Genomic DNA, 23,970 nt, shown 5'->3' on the forward strand with positions numbered 1-23,970 from the left:
AAGCTGATAACCTTTTTCCAAGCATTTCAGACAGCGGGTTCATAAGATTTCTCAATTTAAGGTCAAATTCAGCCTCGCAGCTATTACATGCATAGAGTTCCAACAGCATACACACAGTCATTAAAACATTTAGTTCTACCAGTTACACTTCTCACACTATAAAGCAGCTTGGTATTCTTTCCTTTATCACTTATTCATGTTTTAAAACTCAATAAAACATCAGGAGGTTGCAGATGCCACAACTACTTAGCTCTTTAGAAAAAAAAAACCCAAACCACAGTGTTCTTTGTTTCTGGATTTTGCACATTGAGCATGAAAACCTTGCCCTTCGCATATTTTCAGTAAAGTCCAAAAATGACTGCATCACCCTCTGGGCCAAACATTACCTTCATGTCAGTCTCTCTTGGAATGTGATCTTTAAAGTCCTCGATGGAACTTACAAGGAAAGGAATGTGGTAGGATAAGACCTAAGGGACACAAACACACACAAAATGAGAAAAAAATGCTTCCCATGTTAATGATAAATTAGACACTACCATTTGCTTTACTGGACTTATAAATGAGTTTTTATGAATTTGTTCACAGATTTAGGACTTTAGAACCTAATAAACTCAAAATCAAGCTGTTTGCAAAGTGAAATGAAAGTATTTAAAATGTGCTAAACACAGAAAACACTGAGTTACGCTCAAAATAAAACCTGTAAGTTTTAATGTAACATCTCTCTGAACAGTACTCAAGAAAAGCAGATACTCCCTAACTTGAAGTTCAAAGTTCAGTTATGACTGAGTATTGCCACTTTACTCATATCAGCCTTTGAAGAGGTAGCATTTCTAAATAGTGACATTTAAAATCATTCCATTAAACTAACACAATGAAAATTATTTGGAAGAAATTCAGTTATTTCTTACATCTCTCAGTGCTTCCTGGGCCAAAGACCGAAAAGACAAGATAACACCAATAATCGTCATTCTCTTCAAAACGCTGTCAACAGCTGAAAAGAAAGAGAGAACAGCAATAATGACCAAGAAGCTGTTTCTATTTACAGGCTCAAGAAGAGAAAGAGAACTTTTAAAAAAATACTGAAAAACAAGGTACCAAAACAATGGCATTCCTTAAAAAAGCCAAGGTAAACAGGGTGTAAGCATGTTTTCATATCTAAGCTGACACTAGGATTTTCAGTAGAAGCAGCATCCTGTTAACCATTTCAGGGAATCAGCTGGCAATACTAGATGCTAATACTAGCACTTTTTTTCCCTTAAGACCAAAAAAATCTCTCTCTGTAATTATTGTTTTTGTTAATCACAAACCCTTACGCTGGTTACATTTAAAAATCCTTCCAAAGAATGCAGTAATTTACACCGTGATAGAATCCAGTCAGAAGCATGTGCCCAAAAAGCCTGTGTCTTCTATTCTATGGCTGCACGCATGGTTTGTAGATTATTGTTGTTATTCCTATGTGTTATCACCCCTGGAGAGGTTTAGAAGCTCATCCCTACTACAGCGCCCGTCCACTCAACACTGAAACCTCCTTCTGTCTGCACACAAGACAACTGGGCAATGTTGAAAAGATGCATCAGTTTGTATGAGCTCACATGTATTTTGCTACTTCTATACAGTTTATATATAAAGAAATTGACTTTTCCTGTTTCTTTACAAAGACAAAGTTAAAACCCAATTCTGTATCTTTAGTAGGACCTTGCTAGTTACCCACATGATAATCTTTTAAAGAGCGCTGCCATCTGGTCTGGCTTGTCGAAGCTGGTCCTCATTTGCGTTAGAACTTCAACGTTCTCCACCACAAGTTTCTAAATAAAGGCAAGGGTTCAGGTCAGCTATAGATTTCAGTATGTTAACAAGATAAATGCGTGGTTTAGGGTATTTCAGTCTGGCAGAGAGGCAATTAAACTCATGGAAGACAGATGTACCCACTGTGTTCTCAATGGGACTACAGTATCAGTATTATTGTCAGGCCGTACTCTAGCCAAAAGCAAGTTCCAAGTCAGAAAGCAGTGGATTAAATACCCCTTGGAACACAGTTTTTATATGGAACATGATTTTTACATTCAGCAATGTGTACAACTTCTTAAAACAAGAGAATGGAACCCAGTAAAACCAAATAGCTCTTCCCGGTATTTAAATTTTTATGAGTAAAGTGTACATATATAAAGACAGATTCACAAAGTAATCCCTTCCTTTGGGATGCTCCTTTCACTAGTCATGCTGTAAGGATCAGAAATTTAAAAGTGGTGAAATGGAACAAAGAGTCTGAGAGTCAGACTGTTAAACCTTGGTGCAGTTCATTTGAAGCTTTCTTCCATTACAGTATAAAACAAAACCGAAAGACATTCACTACAGTCCAAACACCTCAGCCTGAAACAGTTAAACTCAAGTTCCATATTTTTCATGTCAGTTTGACCAAAAGAAAAGAAAATGTGTCTGTTTCTAATTTGTAACAGCTCTCATACATGCAACTTGTAACATTAGAGTAAATGTAATAACTTCCCTACAATCATTCTCCAACTATGTATCAGATGTAAATCATACAGATTGCATAATCACCTCTATAAATGTCAGATTCTAAAAGGGTTTCTTGCTAGCTGAAGAACTTATGCTGTGCCAAGTAGTATTTTTAAAATCTTTTCAATCAAGGAATAGGTACTTTGCCCTTACAAAAAAAAAATACTCCTGCAGTTTGAGTGCAAAGTACTCTACTTCAGAAATCTATTTCAGTTTATGTCTCTTTAGGTAGAGGACAACCAGTAGCTAAGAAAATTTACATTATCTCATACGCTGCTGAAAATGAAATGAAGAAAGTGTTTCTCTTCTTTTAAAGGTGACTTTCTTCATTGCTTTGTATACCAAACAATGTCAAGGCAGAAAGGAACTGAAAGATGGAGGAAAAAAACAAGCCATTCTGGATTGGGGGTGGTCTTCCAAAGCAGTTATTAATAGTTTCATTTTTCAAGTCAATGCATTCCAATCCACCTTAATTACTAGGCAGCACAAACAAAAGCAGCAAGGGGGCAGGGAACAGGAAGAACTACAAGTCAAGCACATGGGTCCTTATAAGCCTGGAATGTAATTTAAGACACAGCATATAAAATCTAAGGGACATACCTGCAGGAATCTACTGCTAAAGATCAGAGAAAATTTGACCTTGGATAGTCCTGATCTAGTTTTTATTTTGCTTCACCCCACACTGAGAACAGGGTAAAACTTAGCAACTGACAAGGAGGGAAATGAAAATTTCAGAGTAAATATCTCTGTGACCACAGGAGGAGAAAAAAACTCAGCACAAACTATAATGCTGCTATGAAATGAATGGTGGTCAGTGTTTACGCACATCTCCTAGTCAAATATCCTGCACAAAACAGATCTGCCCAACAGTTTAGACCTCTCACATCCAATTACATTGTGTCATGGTTCTGCTATTCCCATAACTTCAAGTCTATCCATAATCCACCCAGTCTTCCCACTTCCATTCTTCTTCTCTTCAGTGAGAAGCAAGGATAGAAATAAGCTATACAAGATGTAGCTCACACACAGACACACGAGATGTACTTCCATGCTGAAAGCCAAAGCCAGACTAGTTTGCACTGAAATTGAGATGGGCGATTTTCAACCAACTGATGTATCAGAACTTGGCAGATGTGTGACATTTTCATTTAAATCCCTCAAAGCTCTCCAGAATGCAAGACTGAAGGCTATAACCCACGCACATTGTTACTGAGTCAAGCTTTCAGCTTTATAAAAAAATAACCAACGTATTAGTTTAAGGTTTAAAAGGCACAAGCTGGAATACAGTTCAAATAGTTACTTAAGTGAGGCAAACTTCCCCTCCTCGCCCCAGTCTTAAACTTCAGATATAAAACCAACACCTGGTCCCACTGCGGGAAGCAAAGCAAGCATGTTGAACCCTATGCTTAATAAATTCCCCATTCTATTCCTCTTGTTGCTTCCTTCCCCCAAACACAGATGTTTCTCAGCATTCTCTTGCTATGCCAAGTGCATCTCAGCCAAAGAGACGAACATTTTATTACTTTCTTTTTTTCTTCCAAATATGTGGTCATGTGCATGTGGTTCTACATTATGTTCTGCTTATCCTTAGCAGTATCAGCAAACAACAAAACTCAGAGATAACTTACAGTTGCTTTGTAAAAGAAATACAGAGTTACAATATCAGCAGTGCTGTTTTTGAGAAAGTAAGACAGCTCAACACTAAGTGGGGACCACCGAATATCTGCCCAATGGTTTTGTGGTTTCCTCAAAATGTGACAGATATCACTTTGTGCACAGCCAAAAGTTACAGAATTTCATGTTGAAGACACAGGTTCTCACCTGGAAAGGTTCATCCTAAAGCTCAAGAACTGGAATGGGCATAAGGAATCAATTACCCTGTCCAGCCAGTCACTCAGGTTGTCCTGGGGCAGCTTGGAAAGCAGGAGCACCCCCTCCCTCATGCCTCTAGCTGAGAGACCGAATAAAAGGCTTCACGTCTTTCAGGGCGTCATACAGCCTAGCAGCTCTCCAGCACCAGAGGTCATAGAGAGAATGAGATCTTTCAAACAGTAACACAGGATATATCAAACCCACTTTTCAAGACCTGGTATGTTAATCATTGTTTAAGGAAGACATCTCTGAAGTATGCATGTGCATTTTTAAAAACACTTGGCATGTCACCAGTTACAAATAACTCCTTATTGTAACTAGTGGTTAAATAAATTGAAGATTATGAAATCTATTAACAACCTGGAATTAAATTTGGAAATGACACTGAAAGAGTAAGCCATATGAAAGAGAAACATATGTCAATTAGTGACATTTTAATAGCACGACTATCCTGGGAAAGTAGGGCATGTTATTAACTTCATTAAAACCTCTTTCCAGAAATAGTTAATTACACAGGTACCAAGTGCTTCCCCTGTCATTGTTCACTGATTTGAAGATACATGCAACCAGCTTCCTTCATATGCCTGTGTTTCGATTTTTTTTTCATGGCACCAACTTTATTGTTTGTGCTCCTGTACTTACAAGGTTTATTTATCAGAATACAGACATCTATAAATAAATGGATCCTGTTGAGCTAGAGGGAAATATATGTCTAAAACCAAGGAAAACTATCAAAGGAGAGAGACCTGAGGTCTCCCATCCATATAAACTGAACAACAGATGCTAACACACGGGGTAAATAAAGTCCTTACAGATGAATACTTGAGATTTTCATGCTGTTTTGAGAGTCAACAGATTTGGCTAAACAGCTTGCAAGCATCCAGAGACGTTGAAAAACATTTCTCCTGCCACTGATGATAAAAAGACATTTGACTCCTAACCTAGGCTAACACAGAGCCTGCATAAAGTCCTGCCCATTCAGCTGTTGAAGAACATGGGATACAGACGTACTACATGTGCAAATGTACTACAAAATAAGAGTAAAATTCACAGCTTTATCAGTTTGTTTGATGCAGTCATTTAAAAAAGATGGCATACAGGAAGCTTCAACATAAAACTACCCGCCTTCCCACCCACTCATTTCCCAAGGTTACCTTAAGCTCAGCAACCTGTGAAGAGATGTGCCACATCAGACTTTCACTTAAGAACTTCATACCATATGGTCCCAGTAGTTCAGAAAGGGCTCTCATTTCTGAGAGGGAAAAAGAAAATTAGTAAGTTCTGCTACTTCAAGCATTTCTCCTTCCCTTCTTTGATGCCCATCGTGCATCTAGCAATAGTGTTTTAATTATGAAAATATTTTCTGCAAAAAATAATTTTAGCTATGCGAACCTGCAGTGTAGAGCTGAAGCAGCAGTCACCAACAGCCTGTACTCTTTTGCTCAAGGGTGACCCTACTTTGACCAAAACTAGGAAAAACGAGCCCTCTCGAGGCGCAGGTGCAGCACAAATAAAAAGTACTTAAAATACACGTGCTGTCTATAACAGAGCACTAAGAGTTGTTTTTATTCCAATTACTCAAGCGTATAACAATGGTCCCTCACACTCAGCACAAACGTCAATGCCTACCTGATATGTCAGAGTATTCCTCAGCATTAAATGTCAATTCGTTCTCTGTAGGCAAATTCACAAATGCCTTCATGGCTGGAAAATAGGCTATGTGACCATTGCTGACTTGCCGTAGCAAAGTTTCCAAATACCTTATCAGAAAGGGAAAAGGGTTCAGATGAAAAGACACATGTTTGTAAGTGCTCTGTACAGATAAGTCCACTTGTTTGACAAGGGACAGCAAAGCCTATAATGTTTTGCTTTCATAGTTCAATTATCATCTGTATCTTACTCTGCAGCTCCACCCACCCCCTATAAAAGGAAAATTTCACAACAGGCTTAAAAGTGCACCTTCAAAGTGCTTTTAACAGGCATTGGGAGAAGTAAACTTGTGAAGTCACAAACTTAATGTTTCAAACAACTCCAGTTCTCCTGTTTCAGATTTTTAGTTAAATATGAATAATATTAAAGTCTTGTAACAAGTATTCATAATTACTTACCAATTTGTGTACAGACTGGTAATGGTTGGCTCACCATGGCTATCTAAATGCTGGGTTTGCTGAAGCAAAACATTGTTAAATACTCGTGTGATGTCAATCTGTACATAGTTTTCTATTGACTGGAGGACTGTCATATAGGCTCTTACGCTGGTTAACAGCTCTGAAGGCTTTGCAATCTCTTGTGTTGCTTGATTATACATAGTCATTCCCACAATTGACCTTTTCAAAGAAAAAATTGAAAACAAAGTGCATTTATTAGTAAATCAGAGGTGAACATAAAATACGTTTTACAGCTGCAAAGATCTTATCTGCATACTTCTCTGATCTGCAAATATAAACCTCTACTGCACATGCTACACCAGCACTTTGAAAAATAGTTCGATACCATGGTTCCAGCAAAAATGGAGCATTTTAAAAATAAAGCAATGTGGAAGATTAATTTATTTACCAAAATATAAAAGTTTTAAAATTAAAAACTTCTGGGCAATTCAAGAGCAGTGATTTATTAAAGTGTTCAAAGCATATGAACTAAGGCAAAATTTCTTTGAACAAAGGTGCTGTCGTAATTTCAGTTTGAAATCCGGGTAAAAAAACCACCACATAATTAAGTATGAATCAAAAATATTCAAAGCAACACAACATAAAAGTGTTGCTTTGCTTAAGTATTTGAAGGCATGTCTGATTACACTGGGATATTAACCATTCCTACTGTATTTATTAATTATTTAAGACACAGAACATTCAATTTCATCTCTCTCCTCTCTGCCTCAGCTCATGCAGTATTAAAAAACCACACACCCTAAAAACAGTTATCTTGGAAGATCTCATCTCTTTTGTAATACAGATAGCTTTCCTAGAGAATACATGTTTAAAATGACTTTTAACTGATTAAAATAACTTTTCAAGAAAGTTATCAGAAGCTTTGCTTTTAACAGCTAATGCCTCTCTGCAATTATTAAGTAAATAAAAGGAACAATGTTTATATCATTACCTATATCATAGGTAAGCTTCAGTTATATTTGTATATACAATTTTAAAAAATTTGGGTATATGTTAAGTAAAAATCTTATTAATGAAAAACAAAGCTCCCTTTAGCTGACACAGTGATTCCTATCTTTAATCAAACAGTGAAGAAATTGCAGAACATACTTTGATTTGTTCAAACTCTCACTATAAAGCAAGCCAGTTTTCCAATAATGGATGTCCTATACCTCAGGCTAGCTTTCAAGCTAGATCAGAACTGCACAAAAGACAGTATATTCCCTTTTTACAAACAGACATGGACTTCACTCGGATTCTCACGGACACCAAGCCCTCGAGCAAACTGTATTGGGGTGGGAGGGAGGTGCCCTTAAAGCAAAGTATTCTCTGTAAGCAAATACTTGGAATAGCATTCGAGGCAATAATGGTCTTGGACTTTCAGAGTAAAGCTTTTGAGAGGTCTGTACTTTTCAACAGCATAGCAGCAACAAAAAAACCCAAGAGAGAACTTAATCAGTAGATTACTACCTTCAGAGGTAAACAGGATGAGTTATTCTGGAGAACACCAGCATTTTTAAGTAACATTTTTGCTGCTGCTTGGAATTATGTAAGCAAGCTGATTTTCATCAGTTTACTTCAGAGGTAGCCCCTCCTTTGTTTTAAAACCAATTCAAAACTGGTATTATAACAAGATTAAGTGACACAACAATAAGCTCTAGTCCAATCAGACATGGAGCAGAGGACATTAGAACAATAAGCAAAAACCTCCAAAAACTGAAACATTAACACTTTAAAGGTAAACTGCAAACATCTGGAAGAAATACTACTTAAGTATCTGAAAAATAATTATAAATGGAACATTTCTTCAGTTTGGCTAGCAAATCTCGTTTCTCTGACTTGTGTGAGGCAAGAAAAAGCAAAGCAAACACTGACAGTCATCTGCCTGTGGCTACAGCCCCAATACAAAAGCCAAGTCCTGCAAAATTAAAAAAATTATCTGCAGTGGTCTAGATTCACAGATCTCAAGATTATAGCTGACTTCCTATAAAGCCATGAAGTTATCTTTAGCTTTATTACACCTTGTCTTTAAAGACGGAGGGCTCTGGGGACCTAATATTATGTCTTGATGAGTAAAACTTTTATTAAGTCTTTGTATCTTGTACGGAATAAATAATTAGCGATCCTTAGCACAAAACCCAACCAGCATGGCTGGCTGTTTGAGTATGAAGTCCTCTCCAGATGTTGCCATTTGCCTACTTCTGTAAACAACGACAGGAAGATCAAGGTAGGAACAGACAGGAAAAATCAAGTGGCAATTCTTTTTATTTTAAGAAAAAAAAAGAGAATTAAAACATCATTTCAGTTGGCTTTGTCAGGTCTTGAGTTCTGATTTTTAGATTGCCCTTTCAACAAGCCAGAAAACTCCAACACTTGCAATAATCCACCACTGCGCAAAAGAACGGTGGGAAAACAATCTTTGTAAATGCCTAAAAATAGGTATCACCCACTCCTACAAAACACACAGGACTATGAAGGCAGAATCAGGCTACTGTAGAGGTGATATTCATTCCCAATACATTCTGTTTTAAAGTTGGAACTAGCAGCTGTGTATGTCTGCATGTAACTTGTCATTTGAGCCAGAATATGACTTAAGAGTTTCACAATCCATCCTTTTAAAAACTAGTTCTCCATATTAAGTGTACAATGTTTCCAATGTCAAATCAACAAAGATTTATCTTGTATATGAATACATCAACCTTTAGAGTATTTCTTACTTGGTAAAGCGGATTTCCAGGTGAGACGTTAAATATTCTCTTGGGGTAAACGTGTGTTCCCAAACCACCATGTTTGGTACATAATTGATTGAGAAGCAGAGCTCAGAAAGTGCAGTGTGCAGTTTGTCCAGGCTTTAAGAAGAGGCAACAAGAAATTAAGAACAGTCAACAAGAAATTAAAAGAAATATTTCATGTAACCAAGTATACATTATTATGGAGTGTTCATGCTGCATGGAAGATGTCTCAAGGGCGGCTACAGCTTTAACTCTTCCTTTCATCATCTTTTTCTGCAATCAGACATTTTCTAGCTTATTTCAAAAACAGTATTTTGGGTAAGAACACATCCTACAACTGCATACTGATCCACATCACACACACTGGTGTGACAGATACATCTATTTTTATATGTACATATAGATTTCTTTTTTCCCCCTTGAAAAGAACAGTCTTAAGGAGGTTCTTTCCTAACTGAAACAAGCAATGCAAGTAATGTTTGCTACTAGCCACTACTGAAAAAACAAAAAACACTGGGGGAAGGAAACTGAAGCTACAATAACTTCTTTTGCCTCAACTTCTCTCATGTTTGGTTGTTGCAACTGTAACAAATCCACTTCCCTTTCAGCAGTGACTGTGTTTTGCCACTCCCAGCCATAACATGTTTGTTTCCTTCGCTTAGCTTCCTTCCTGCTCCTCCTTTTATCACTACCATCTCGTTCTGGGATCTTTCCTAACAATTATCTTCTAACTTTTCCTCCCCTATAATCTCTTACACCCTCAAACTGTATTTATTAATCTTTCCTCATATCTCTTTCAGGTGGGTTTTTGCGTTTGATTTTGATTTGCATGCAATACCCAACACATACATGTTTTGACTTGGGATTCAAGGTGAAAAGAACAGAAGAGGCAGCTTACTTTGTCACGACCAATCTGTTTTTCCTCATGCTTTCTACTCCTGGTTTCTCCCTTTCGGGTTCTCCTTTCTTTCCAGTTTGTTTTTTTGACTTTTTGTTCACTGCTTGACTGATAGTTTTGGCACAATGCTTTGGCAGCAACTAGTAAACGAGAAGACATAGCCTCTACAAATTAAAATCCAACTTTTTAGAACCCCTGAGATACAAAAAGAAGCTTATGGTACAGGTGGAGACTTCATCAAACAAGTTACACATTCTTCTTTTAACTACCAACTACGCAAAATTCACTATTCAAAGGTCGTCTTCAAATCACCTTCCATTTTATAAACAGAAAACTCTCCCAAAATAAAGACAAAAAGCAAACAGGAATTAGAACCATAGCACTTCAGGAAGTTGAACAAATAAAAATCTGAGAGGAGAAATAAAAACAACACACCACCACTCACCTGATCACTCAGCGTACATTGTTCTGTGCAAATGTCGGTTATAAGATTTCGAGCTTGCTTAGCCATTTCATCCAAGAACATGTTACACAAGGAAAGACTACGATCTCCAATATGATGCCGCTGTTAAAGAACAAGAAAGCCAAAGACTTACTTGCAGTTTCCCGTTAGTCCTATAATATCCAGACAACAGTTAATGATTCACTGCGTCAGAGAACTGAGGTACAAGAAATAGTAAATTTATAAGGCTTTAATAGTCGCAGTTCCAGAATTTTATTTTTCTTTGGCAGCAACTTGAACCATAAATTGTTCAAATCCAAAAAGGCATATTATCATTAAAAATAGTTTGCAAAGTATTTTCTGTAAAAGGAAGCAAAATAATTTAAAAAAAGTATTTTCAATTCTGCAATAAATCTATGTCAAAGTGTCCAATAGCCAAGGTTGCTGTGAATCACCTCTTCCTTAATTTGTACCAGCACTAAACCTAAGAGAAAGGAGCATGTAACTCAAGCTATAGAGAAAGCACAGTGTCATTCATACCACTGTGAAAGCCAATAATGACACTCCAATGCGTTAATTTCTTGGTTCAGCTCCTCTGTCCCTGGATTTGCACAAGCAGAGCCTTCTCTCTCAATGAAATCCTTCTTCTACCACCACCATTTACTTTCTAACAGACACACTACCACACTCTGTACACAGTCCAGACAAGATGATTTTTCCAAAACGCTAACACTTAACAAGTCACACAATGTGGATGTTGAATTCAAAGTTTTGCTGTCGGGGCAAAATGTGCTTGGTACAGCTGAATTCACACAAGTGGTGTACAGTGGACTTGGGCAACTGATCCCTTACTGTTACTATAATTGTTCTGAAAGACATCTCTTGTCCTGAAGGGAAGCTTTCCTGGAAGCTTTTTAGTGGTTGTCTATTATACACAGAGTTTGCAGCTGTTTAAAGCAAAGTACACAGGCAAAATAATGACACATATATAGTGAAGTTTAGTGTTAGAGGAGTTCATTTTTAAGTAAGGTAAGCCCACATCATGCATATCACAATAGATATTATTCATCTAATTGTTTCAGATGAACATTCCTAGGAATGAAAATGCACTTTCATGAGCACTACACAAAACTGACCAAGTTAACCCCCGGAGTTACTCCAAAGAACAGGAAGTGTATGAAGAGATCTATTTTGTCATAACCAAAACAGAGAGAACTTCCACAGAATCAAACTACCTCCCTTAACAAAAGGCCCATTGCTTTAAGCCACATTCTGCATTTTTTCATTGCTAATTCTAACCAAAGAGGGCTTGCATTACCCAGTTCTGCCCAAAAGGAATGCTTGCATTATCCTGTCTATAACTTCGGGTGGTTTTCTCATTTTTTAAAAGAATCTTTCGGAAGAGGCACCATTTCTATCAAGCCACACAGAACTCCCAACTTCCTATTTCCCTTTTTTTTAACTAGGAGCTCATAAACCATTTCAAAGAAATGCTGTTGCTTGTAAATTTTAATAGCCATACAGGACTTACTAGCATCGAAACCTGAATGACCTCAGACAGGTCATCTAGTCTCGTATCTTCATCTCTCTTTAAAGCAAAGATAATAATAATCACTGCAGAAAAGGATTTTGAGATCTATGGGTGAAGAACCCCATAACAAGGTACCTATTAGTCCTACTCCCCTTTTTACCACTCTCCTCCCTCAAATCTTACATTGATATAACACACACCTTATTGCAGTGTTCAGTTCTAGTCCTCTCTACTTTAAACGAGACACAAAAATGACGTAAGAGTATACATTAAAAAAATTACCTCTTCTGGGCACAGTTCATGGGTGCAGCTCATAAAATGAGTACAGAGCAGTGGGAATGCAATTGAGTATCTTGACTGAGAGGGAAGCTCCAAACACTGCTGAAACATCTTCTCAAAAGCACGACTATAAAAACTGATCAGAAAGAGACATTTTAAATGGAATTAATATATAATTTGCTGCAAATAAAGTCTATTTCACACAAATTAAATATTGTAGTTACAACTTATACGAAAAAAACTGAATCATGCTTCAAACAGAGTTTTCTGTTTTCTTATGTGTTTTATTTGCATCATTACTATAATTACCACCACCATATTTTTATTTTGATGTTTGCCACATAGGCACTGCAATAACTTGCACATTTTGCAAAAATGCATTGAGGAAGATCAATTATGTGACTCCTGGAAGAACCTCTCTGGCAGATCTTCAGAAATACCTTTATCAAAGTAATTCAAATGGAAACACGAAAAATCTAATAGATTCTCACACTGGCCTACCTTCCTACAAAGTTTGCTATTTAAAAACACACTTGCAACAACAAATCAAACAAATAGCAAGCTTCTACAGTCAGGTTAGTAACATACCAAAATATAGAAAGATCTGATGTTTCAACCAACATCTCCACCAAAGAATCTACCATTTTTGTGTGGAAAATGATTGTGTTCATCATTTTTCCCAGTTCTCTATGGTCTGCTAGACCAAGCGAAGCTTTAGAAACACTGGTGTATGCCTGGAAAGATATGAGAAAAAAAAATAGTTGCTGTTATCTACAGCTGCTTTTTTGCAAATTCCATTGCTATTGCCTGACATGAAGATTAAATACTGATTATGATATGTGAAGGACATCTGTGGGCGTGAAGACCATGGACAGACCATTTTATCTTCCCACTATAGCTTAAAAAAGCAAGCAGCCCTTCACTGAATCTCCAAATGTCATTTGAACACAACACCAATTAACAGGTAAATCGCAGAGCAAATGTACTGACTGCACGCAAACACACACTTGCGTTTACAACAAGACCTTTAACACCCAAGCTTTGGGAAGCACAAAAAAGAATGTATACGCTGGTAACACAAAAGGAACATGCGTATCATCTCGAGGCAGGCGATTTATAGCCTGAGCCGCCAACGGAAGACACTATTATTGCAATGCACAGAAGCGACCCCACAGAAAGTGGTTTTCCCACTGACCAGTCCCTCCCTTCCTGTGCTGGGACAGACTGAACCACACTTTGGACAGTGCACAGACCAGCTTCAGCACATGCTATTTCCCAACCGTTACAAACACCATGGAGAACGGTTTGCAGAAAGTGCGCAAAGCAGACACCAAAACGTAGCAAATAGTCTACTTAAGTGTTTGCTTAATTTTAAAAGAGCAATTTATCCTTAGAAAGCCTGTCATCTACTCACAGAGTGAGAGTAATCTAGAATAGGAATTCACTAAGGGCTTTGGTTTTAAGCTAGTGAAGCGTTGCACATATTTACAAAGTCTTACCTGCAATCTAAACCAATCTAATCTCATTCCTCTGAAGTCAAACACCTCTCCATCTTCAACTGCAGCAGGGAAAAATACCAAACAGAAGCTTTAGGAAGACAACTACAAATTCATATATATTGTACCAGACCTTCTAAAAAAATTCCCAAAATAATCAGAAATTACTCAGATACTGAACCTCATGCTTTTAGGTAAGATTTTCAATCCAGCATGGATAATGCGCTAAATTAAAAGGTAGGTTTACTTCCTAACAGTAGTCTTCAAAAGCTCTATCTGTATAGAGCAGCCCTGGAAAAGGGCCACACAAGAAGACGCAGATACCAGAACAAAAGGACAAGGAAGAAATTAATTCAGAGTATGCAAGTTCGCTGCTTCTACTGACTGCATGAAACAAAAGTAAAGCAGTTTTTCCACAGGCATCTGTCATTCTCTTACCATTTTCCCAAGTTGATTCAAACTTACCTTGTTTCACACTTAGTGAAGTCATTGTGTTTACAAAGGATGACATGATGATTGATTCATCCTCTGGGCACACTGAAAGATTCTAAAATAAATATTGCTGCTATTATTATTTCAAACTTGCTTTACGAAACAATGACAATACCCATGCGCACTTAGTGGCTATACTTGGAAACGTACAGAAATTTACAGAAGCAAGCTTAAATCAATGGAAAATTTCAAATACTGCTATTTTTAACAGCTTCCACGTTTTAATTAATCCGTTGGTGAGAGATACCTAGAGAAACTTGCTTCCAAGCCAACATCTGCTCAAAACAGAAAAATCTGTCAGCAAATGTGCCCACACGTTTTCAGGCTGCTGTCATTTACAAAACGGACCCTAAGTATTTGCCTGGAGAATATACAGAAGACAAACATTTTCCTGACCTCTACAGGCATCTGATCTGTCTGCATGGAAAATGTGGCCATGGCAGGATATAATGGAGCCCACATCAGCATCACTTTACTTCCCACAAAAGCTCCCAATGCTTTTTTTACTTCAGTGATTGATACCACCTGGAAGATGGGCTATCAAGTTTTCACACCTTATAAAAACGCATCAGTTCATAAAAAAAGCAGTTTCAGAAAGCAGCAGGATTATATTTCTATTAAGTACAATGCACAAGTTTCTTGTAATTCCAGCTATGATATTTTAACCTAAAGGCTAAAAAAATCCCAATTCTTAATCATCTATTTTTGTGCTTGATACTTGTTATGAGTTATGTTATGAACTATAATTCAAGCTGATTTTTTCCGTCATTCCAGTCTGATCCTAAGGATTATCCTATTTAAACAGAGAACATTTGTGCTGCTTGTATAGCGTGTAAGTAATCTAGAAAGTAATTTCCCAGGAACCAATGACAAACGCCAGATAAATTTAATTCTGCCACTTAAAAAAAAATAAATCTGTTAATATGTAATCATATAGAGTTATAAGCAAAAAAGCCCTTCAACACATGTATTTTGATATTGACAGTAAACCCTAGGATACAATTACACTAAGTGATACAAACTGTTTAAATAGTTCATTCAAACACACAGCGAGTAGGCAAGTTCCAGCTTCTGGGAGCTGATGTAACAAAGCCCGAAGTGTGAAATTAATTTCTTGAGCGCATGCAATGCTTGCGGCACCCACTCGCAAAGCCTGAGCAGCTGCCCTGGGCACAAAATGTGGGCTCCATCTAGTGGTCACTGGACAAGCAACCCAGAGGAGGTCAGGAGACCTCTCCTCTTCCCTTCAGTAGGCTAAGACAAAGGTTCTGTGAGGCTCCCTTTAGTGACAATGCCTGTTTCACTGTCTCTAAATAGCACGTTGCTTAATATACATCTAAGTATTTATACAACCAACCAAAACACAGCTCTAAATCCCAGAGTTCAACAGCAGATTGCGTTCATTTGTCTTATTCTGTAATGGTCATCAAAATCCTCAAACCAGGAGGCATTTCGTAAGGCACTTGGGACAATAAGCCCTTTCTAATGTTTGCATTTGAGAATCCCAAACCACAGTGTTGCCATACCTGAACAAGCTCGTTTAAGACCACAGCATCAAAGCCAGAGAGATACTGTACGTAGTATCTCTGCATCACAGGTCCGTATTTTCGCACGTGTGCTCTGAGCTCCTCCATGTAGAATATTAGCTCGGCTATGTGTCTAGGCAAGACGACAAGGAAAAGCTTGTAAGTAAGAAAACTACTAAAACCAATTTCTACCAGTGGAATGCTTCTCAAGGGGGCTTCCTCCTATATATCACTTTTAAAACTATTATCAATAGGCAATTTCTGTAGTAAAGTATTTGTTCACATTGTAAAAACGAGCTTATGTAGGTAATTTTCTCTGCAAGGTAAAAGCCACTCAACAGGAGACAAATTAGCAGGAATACCCCAGGGTAACCCTCAAAGTTTTGTATAACTAACCTTTTTTTTTTTTAAGAATTCTTTCTATAATGCTCCATTTGGAGAAAAAAAATATCTCAAGAAGTGATTAACTGAAAAACACAATCATAGTAACTGCTTGTTTCAGAGAGGCCATGGGACCTCCACATCCCTAGCACCTGGTCCAGGTTCTCCTACTCCAGCTGTAGAAATAGGTTGTTATTATCACTTCCTGCTTAAACTCTGGCAGTCAATACACAGATACATGAACTTTCACCTCAATCTCGTGTTCAGTAATCTTGAGAACATCAAGACAACTAGTGCCCTTCTGCCTATCCATATTCACAAATCTCTTAATCCCTTTTCTGGGCCTCTGTTAGCTTCTGTTTATGTTGACACTACTGATGTGTTAGATGAACAAAGCTCAGCTGATTTCAAGGACACTGTTGCTGCAATACAGCAGACCTTCTACATGTCAAGAAATCAAGTTTTTTGACAGTTCCCTACCCCCACACTGATTTGTTCAATGCAAATCAGTAACAATGAAGACAGGGCAAAGCTTGTTTGGTTTGCTTTCTCAAAGGAAAACAATGCATAAAACTTGTATAAAATATTTTTATTTATAAACACATTGTCAAGAGAAAACAAACTTTCACTGATGTGCTTCAGTTTCTGGGATTCGCACGTGAAGATTCTTCTGAACAGTTCCAACCCTTTCACACAGCCATCCTTTCCCAAAATTCCCTTCAAATCCATTTAATCTACATATTTTATCTGAAATATTTAAGTTATCACACTAAAAAATTGTTTACATACTTATCTATGAAATCATCTGCACTCTTCTTTGGCATATTATCTGCATGACGAAGAAGCCAAATAATTTCATCACGAGCAAAGGATAATGCCATAAATACAAAAAGTGCCTGAAAAAGAGCAAGTTGTTCACAAGGTTAGAGATACATACAGCTGTTGGACACCTTATGCACACTAAGAGGCAACTAGTCTATCAAGTGTGGGGTTCTTCCCCCGCCCACAACAAGCTAAATGGTGTACTATCACTGAGAAACAGAAAGCGAGATTACATACATGCAAACCTAAGAACTGTATTTACCTTGGGACCCAGCAGGCCTGGCTGATCAGACAGGACAGTAGCCAGTTCTTTGAGTGCAGAACGCAAAAACTTGCGTCTCTCTCTATGCATTGAACCGCTGCATCAAAAGGACAGACCGAAACATCATCAACTCAGTATTTGATTTTTTCAAACACTTAAGTCCAAGCATAGGCAGCTGACATCATACCATATCTCCAAAGACGTGGTTCAGTTAAAATGAGCACCCCTTTCACCAAACCTGTGCATTCCTGAAATAGGGTTCAATTTAAAACCAAAGTTCTCTGCCCCAGTCTGTAATTTGCATTTGACTCCACTAAAACATTCGCATTAAGTAATTAGACAAAAAGAAACTGGAGAGTAAAATAAATGCTTCCACCCTAAAGATGTGAAAAATAATCTAAAACTTGGGAAGTTAAATTGATATCGGCATTAAGTAAATCCAGATGTAAACAAACAATCAGTACACAATCTCATCTGAAAATGCACCACTAATTCAGGATTCAGACAACCCTGTTTATACATTCTTTACAACTTTAAGAAGTACAATGCTAAAATCTGTCAGGAAAAACTTTGCAGGATACTTACGCATGTGAAACAGCAGCTTCTTTGCATTCTCTGATGTCATTAATACGCTTGTTGTAGCTGCAAGCAAAAAGCATTCCAATATAGTAAGAAGCACAGGTAGCAGAGTTTAGCAAGAGCTGAGTGGGACTTGTAAGGAGCTGCCATGCCATAGCAAAGTGACAGCAACAAGCTCACTCAAGACTTACTCCCCTGATCAGAGCTCATGCTACAACTGGATACCCAAACCAAAAATACTCGCTACTGAAGTGCTCCTAGATTTGGCTGGTGAAGGTCTCAACTTTCTTCCTGAGTTTTCCTATGATATATTGCAGAAACAGGGGCGGACAGATGTAACTTTTCAAGTAAACTCTGCATTCATGACATCATTTTTCTTCCCTAGATTAAGATTTGTGGGCGAGATCATTAATTTTCACTTTTGCCATTTTAGAGACTGATTCACCAGACTTTTTCAGAACTGAGATAAAAAAAGGCACGATGGTTATGAAATCAGGCTCCTGGTAATTTTACATTAAAGAAACAGGCAAGATACTAAGCAAAAATGGTTGCATACTGACAATCCTTAAGCAGAACTGACACGAAGTAGAAGTAACACATTTTCAAATCAGTTCTTCAAGAAATTAGATGTTTTTAACAGAGGTTATGAAAGGAGAGAAAGTGAAAGAAAACCTACCCCCGTATGTTTACAAACAAGTCTTCTGCAGCTTTGTGAATATGGAATACTTCATCTCGAAACAGAGCCAAACAAGAGCTGCTTTGAAGTGCGAGTTTCCAAAGGTTCAAAGCCGTAGCATCACTATTGAGGATTCCATGGCACAAAATAAAGCCAACTTCAGAAGTTCACATTGATGTATGTCACCAACCAGATGCACAAAGACAGCAAGGAAACAGTGAGATTATTATGCAGTTCCTCTTAAACAGTTCAAATAGTTAACTGAAAAATTCCTTAATGAATAACATCATTCTATGTATTAAAAAATACCCCACACTGTTCCAATGGAAATATTTTTGTAGTATTTTTGTAACATGAATTACTTAACCCTGATACTACTCCGCTATTTTCATCAGGGTTACTAAAACCCTCACTTCCAGTCAAAGCTTGGAATAAATCGGTGACAAGCTCCAATACACCATATGCTGAATTCTAACTCCACTGCAACCAAAAGCATGATGCATTCAATAGAGATTTAATCAAAGCTCTCTAGGTGCTAACATCTGAATACAACAGTTGTGCAGTAGAGAAAAGCAACTAGTCTTTTGAAGCAAGTATTCTTTTAAAAATTAACTAGTTTAATACAACCAGGAGCTATATTTTTCAGAACATTTTACTCACAAATGATCCATTTTTCCATTGCATCCAGAGAGAGGTATTCACATGGCATCTGTTGGGGAAAAAAAAGATAAGTAATTTGTAGCAAACTAATTATACAGAAGACAATACATTTCATAAGCACTACTTTTTGGAAAAAGGGACAAATAAAGCCTTAAGCGCTGATGACTCATGGAAGACTGCTGCCGATTACTAACAGGGCATTGTTTCATCCCTCTAGAAACTGGGGGTTTGAACACTCAGTGAGCCTCTACACTCTCCAATACCTTGAACAAACGAGCAAACAGATTTTGACCAATGTTTAGATTGAACAAGGATTGTATTTAAGAATTTAGAAGAACTAAAGGCTTTTGGTGTATGCTAATCACAGCCTGACAGCTGTTATCACCTGAACTTTTGCAGAAAGTTGACCATCCATTTCACAACTGAGGGAGGAAATGCAAAGAGTAGGAATTTTAAAGGACGTATCTGTTCTGGTTTTCAGTTTGTGGGCAGCAAACACCTAAGACAGTACATGATTCTTTCCTTCTACACTGCAGAAGTTGATTACTTCCCTTCATCTTCTCATCCTCAAATACTGGATATGAAGGCATGAGCTAACACATTAGAAGCTTTAGTTAACATGAGAAAACTTTCCCTTGTACTAAAGTATTCATCTCTCCCAACAAAATTATTTAGTTCTCCATTTAAAAGCCACATAAAGGTAGTAGAAAAGAGAACAAAACACCCCTAGGTTATTTTATTGAAAACCTTGCCAAACTTTATGTGATAAAGCAAATTAAAAGGCCGTACTGTGTCAGACTGTGCAGGATTAAGCATTGTACTGGGGGCACTGATGAGGCTCAGTAGTTGTGCGTTTCTCCATTGGTCAGCTGAGAGATTTCTTCGAGGATAGACCATCTGGAGTGAAATCAGAGCATCTGAAAGGGACTAAAAAGAAGACCGATCAGTTTGAAGATGTCTTCAAGGCTGAGTCTTGGATTAATACTGGATTTCTTCGTTTTGTGAGCTGCGTATTAACACCGCCATACTCCAAACACAAGAGACACCAAGTACTATTCCATCAGTAGTGCTGTTGTCTCTTACTGCTAAAAAGAATCCATTTTACTTCTGAAATTAAACTTGAGGTTAAAACCCACTGTATCTAGTTTATTTCAAAAGACTATTCCAGGCTAAGGGAGGGATGAAGAGAAACAGATGGTTTGTATTTTCAAAAATTATTTTTTAATTAGAGTTACAAAACTGAGTTCAGAATTGGAGGACATGTAAAAAAAAATCACCAGGGAACAACAAATCTGTTATGTAGAACAGAAAGTTGTTCATTATTTATTCAAGCACCCCAACCATTGCGTTATTCACTTATCTACCACTTCATTTAGTATACCCTTCTTTGTTTGTAGCAAATTACAATTACTTTTAGCAGATATGCCTACAGGAGCATCCTCCTAGCAGATTAAGTTTATCTGAGTTAAGTGCTGTCCCCCACACCTCCGCATCTTTTGCGTCAATGCTGGTGCTTATATGAGTACTCAGGGATTCAGGTCTAAGCATTATGTCAGCAAAGGTGGCCAGTCAAGCAAATGAAAAAAACCAAACAAAACCCCCACAAACTAGAAAAGTCATCTCCTGAAGCTAATTTAAAAACTAAACAACTGTCAGGTCTACTGACCTGTAGTGAGATGATGGGAGAACAACGTAAGCTTGCAGTTCTATGAGAGTGTAACCTAAGTACCTGTTTCTATAGCATGGCGCCTGAAGGGATCCCTGACCCCAATTTATACCTCTAGCACGGAATAAGCAGACTGAAAAAAATGGCTTTACAAAACACACCACTGGAAAGCATCAGTCCACCACTAAAGACAAAGGCATAAAACAGAAGTAATACTGAAAAGTGAAGCATCTTTGCTAAAACGTGTCCAAGAAAGGATGAATTGCAGGGGAGGTCCTTAGTAAGTCTTAACAAGAGAGGAAGTGTGCAGAAGAAAGTGTAACGAAAACACAATTACAGATTATTTAGACAAACAAGAAATATCTCCTTAATTTCAAGCTACAATTCAAGGCAGTACACAGATGTACACACCTACTACCCTCAGATTATCCACAACTGATTTTTAATCCATTTTTAACCCTTTGTGAGGAAAAATGGAACTTCACCAATGGGTCTTAGCATTCCTGTATTTCTACAGGTCCTGTTATCTAACATCAATCCCCAGCCCAGGCATAAGAAAAGTCTCCTGTACAATTTTTATCTAGTGGCTTTTGACAAAACATACTCTTCCATAATTATTTTTTGATCTCTGCTTCTCTCAGTCAAGCTTGCTGTGTGCCTGTGAAAAGTAGTTACGTACTTTACTGTGAGGTACGAATTCCTCCATCATTTTCTTTAAAGGATTTTCATAATCCACAATCATCTGGCCAAGGCGTGGATATTCTCTGTCACTAAAAGCAAAACCAAACAATTGACTCAGGTGTAGTTACATCTTACTACCATCACCACTATTGCTGTGCACATCTCTTATACAAGGGAGTTTTTACCTTGATCCATGTGTCATTTCATGGGCATAGTTATATAACCCAATGATGGCCTTCCTTTCTTCAATTCGAGACAGCAATATCATTAGAGTTGTGTAGGTTATAATCAAATCTAGGTAGTTCTTTGTTAAATCGAAGTTTACAGTCTAGAGTTAAAAAAATCCACAGTAAGTTATTTAAAACTTTTGGAAACAAGTATAAATCATTTTCCTTACTTTTCCATCATTTCTCAGTATTTTTAAAATACATTGGACTGCCCTGATCAAAGTTGTTGTGCTGGGTACATACAGACATGGTACAATCTTTACTTTATTCACTCAGATCCCCAGAATTTTTTTTACATTCATGAAAGTAAGCATGCAAATAAATCTTTCCAGGCTTAAGTGTCACAGGTTAGCTGACAAATAGGAAAACTTCTTTTGGGTGTTACAAAATACCTCACCTGTTAATTGTATTTTAATAAGACTCTATAATGTAAATAATATTACTAGAATGTGAAAATCTAGTACATATCCAACTGGCTTGCTAACATCGTTAGGTAGGATATATACAAGCTCCCCTTTCATATTATGAACCTCTGTCAGTCAAGTTAAATTACAGAACGACTGAAACCAGCCAGATGACATTCTAAGCATTAAGAACAAAAGCTGAAATCAAGAGGGAAAAGCGTTTGGGCTTTGGTTTGGGGGTTTTCAGTGTTTGGTTGAGGGGTTCTGTGGTTTGGTTGTGGGGTTTTTTGTAGTTCTATAACACCTTTGGCTGCTTTTGTACTTGTTTTACCCAATTCCAGAAGTGACAGCCTCACATCTCTCAGGTGTACACCAGTTATATACCTGTTTTGTGAGCATGTGCGACTTACATGTGTAGATAACAGTAAATGTCTAAGAATAAACTTGCAGATGCAATACAGCAGAAGTTACAGTGAGATTTGGATGCCTGGACAACGCTGCTACTGCTGTGCTTAAGTGGTCTGTTAAAAAAAGTCCATCTTTTGATTTCAAGCTATTTGTAAAAGCTAAGGATCTGAGGACTACAATGGTTTTTTTCCTCTTGCATTTGTACCCAGGGACATCATGTTTCTTGGGATAACACAAACATCCATCTAGGACTCTGATTAGAAGCGTTTTTAAGTGGCATTTGAAAGTTTAAAAACAGAAACTTACAATATCAAAGAAGACTTGGCAAACATCAATAGTGTTCAGCAGCTCACAAACATGGTCCTTGAAAAACAAAGGAATCATTTTAGCTTAAAAATATATAAGTAAATCACTTTGTTTAGTGATGGTGATTTATTTATTTATTTTTGAAGAGCAGAGCTACAAATTCAGCTCTTTCATTACACAGCATTGTTTCTTAAATAAAGTCAGAAACCTGATGTGACAAAAATCACAGACATATCTGTAATATCTTACCTTAAATTCCATAACATCAACAAATGTGAAGTAGTACAGTGCCAGGTTCTTCAGAATCTCCGATTTTTCTTTCTGGAGCTGAGCAAGCTGTTGCTAAAAGAGAAACATAAACATGCACAATGTTCTTAGAAGATCTTGAGAAGACTGCTGAAAAAAAAATACCTGTGAAGCGCGGAGTAACCACCGGGCTATGCAGAGAAGCCTTAACATGGTTTTCTAAGACTGAGGTTCTGTGTGTCTCAAATACACAGAGAATTCTCAAAACAGGTAATTTTAACAGCTGCCGACTATACTCGGAAGATAAAATTCAAATTAGTGCCCATTAGTACCAAAGTCTTATTGCTTAGCTCAGCTAGAGATGAAAATGGGTAGTAGTGAGTGAAACAGTGTTATCGTATGTATCATTAGGCAAAGCAGAACAGTATGTGAGCACAAATCAGTATGATAAAAAAATAATGACGTTACTTGGGGTGGGAGAAAAGAAGGTGGCAGATTACAAACTTTACTACAGAAAAACATTATGCTTTTAAATTCTGAACTTACCAAAAAGAATATCCAGGCAAAGCCACGTTAAGCATGCAAAATAAAATGTAGATACAAACATAAAATACAGTAACGGTTCTTTGACCAGTTCCATATAAACACAATAATACATTCAAACAAAAGCAACAAAATAAAGAAACAAAAAAAGAAGCAAAACACTAGCATTAGACACTG

At 37.4% G+C, this 23,970-nt stretch overlaps 1 protein-coding gene across 2 annotated transcripts in view; it reads right to left on the reverse strand.

Annotated features, from left to right (window-relative positions):
- NCKAP1 (NCK associated protein 1) overlaps nt 1–23,970 on the reverse strand; it is a gene marked incomplete at its 5' end in the record, with an annotated part of 57,702 nt that overhangs the window by 12,042 nt on the left and 21,690 nt on the right. For both annotated transcript variants that reach the window (XM_084264302.1, XM_084264303.1), the window contains 24 exons: nt 387–467; nt 909–991; nt 1,712–1,805; nt 5,544–5,641; nt 6,019–6,149; nt 6,498–6,716; nt 9,254–9,385; nt 10,167–10,306; nt 10,612–10,731; nt 12,422–12,554; nt 13,007–13,152; nt 13,918–13,976; nt 14,380–14,461; nt 15,933–16,065; nt 17,103–17,209; nt 17,398–17,494; nt 17,983–18,039; nt 18,653–18,809; nt 19,313–19,361; nt 20,102–20,239; nt 21,658–21,748; nt 21,845–21,987; nt 23,005–23,061; nt 23,254–23,346. In XM_084264302.1, coding sequence (XP_084120428.1) covers nt 387–467; nt 909–991; nt 1,712–1,805; nt 5,544–5,641; nt 6,019–6,149; nt 6,498–6,716; nt 9,254–9,385; nt 10,167–10,306; nt 10,612–10,731; nt 12,422–12,554; nt 13,007–13,152; nt 13,918–13,976; nt 14,380–14,461; nt 15,933–16,065; nt 17,103–17,209; nt 17,398–17,494; nt 17,983–18,039; nt 18,653–18,809; nt 19,313–19,361; nt 20,102–20,239; nt 21,658–21,748; nt 21,845–21,987; nt 23,005–23,061; nt 23,254–23,346 — 2,640 coding nt within the window. The remainder of the gene's footprint in view (nt 1–386; nt 468–908; nt 992–1,711; nt 1,806–5,543; nt 5,642–6,018; nt 6,150–6,497; nt 6,717–9,253; nt 9,386–10,166; nt 10,307–10,611; nt 10,732–12,421; nt 12,555–13,006; nt 13,153–13,917; nt 13,977–14,379; nt 14,462–15,932; nt 16,066–17,102; nt 17,210–17,397; nt 17,495–17,982; nt 18,040–18,652; nt 18,810–19,312; nt 19,362–20,101; nt 20,240–21,657; nt 21,749–21,844; nt 21,988–23,004; nt 23,062–23,253; nt 23,347–23,970) is intronic.

The sequence above is a fragment of the Gallinula chloropus genome, assembly GCF_964237585.1.
Source record: "Gallinula chloropus genome assembly, chromosome: 5".
In the NCBI taxonomy this organism is placed as follows: Eukaryota; Metazoa; Chordata; class Aves; order Gruiformes; family Rallidae; genus Gallinula; species Gallinula chloropus.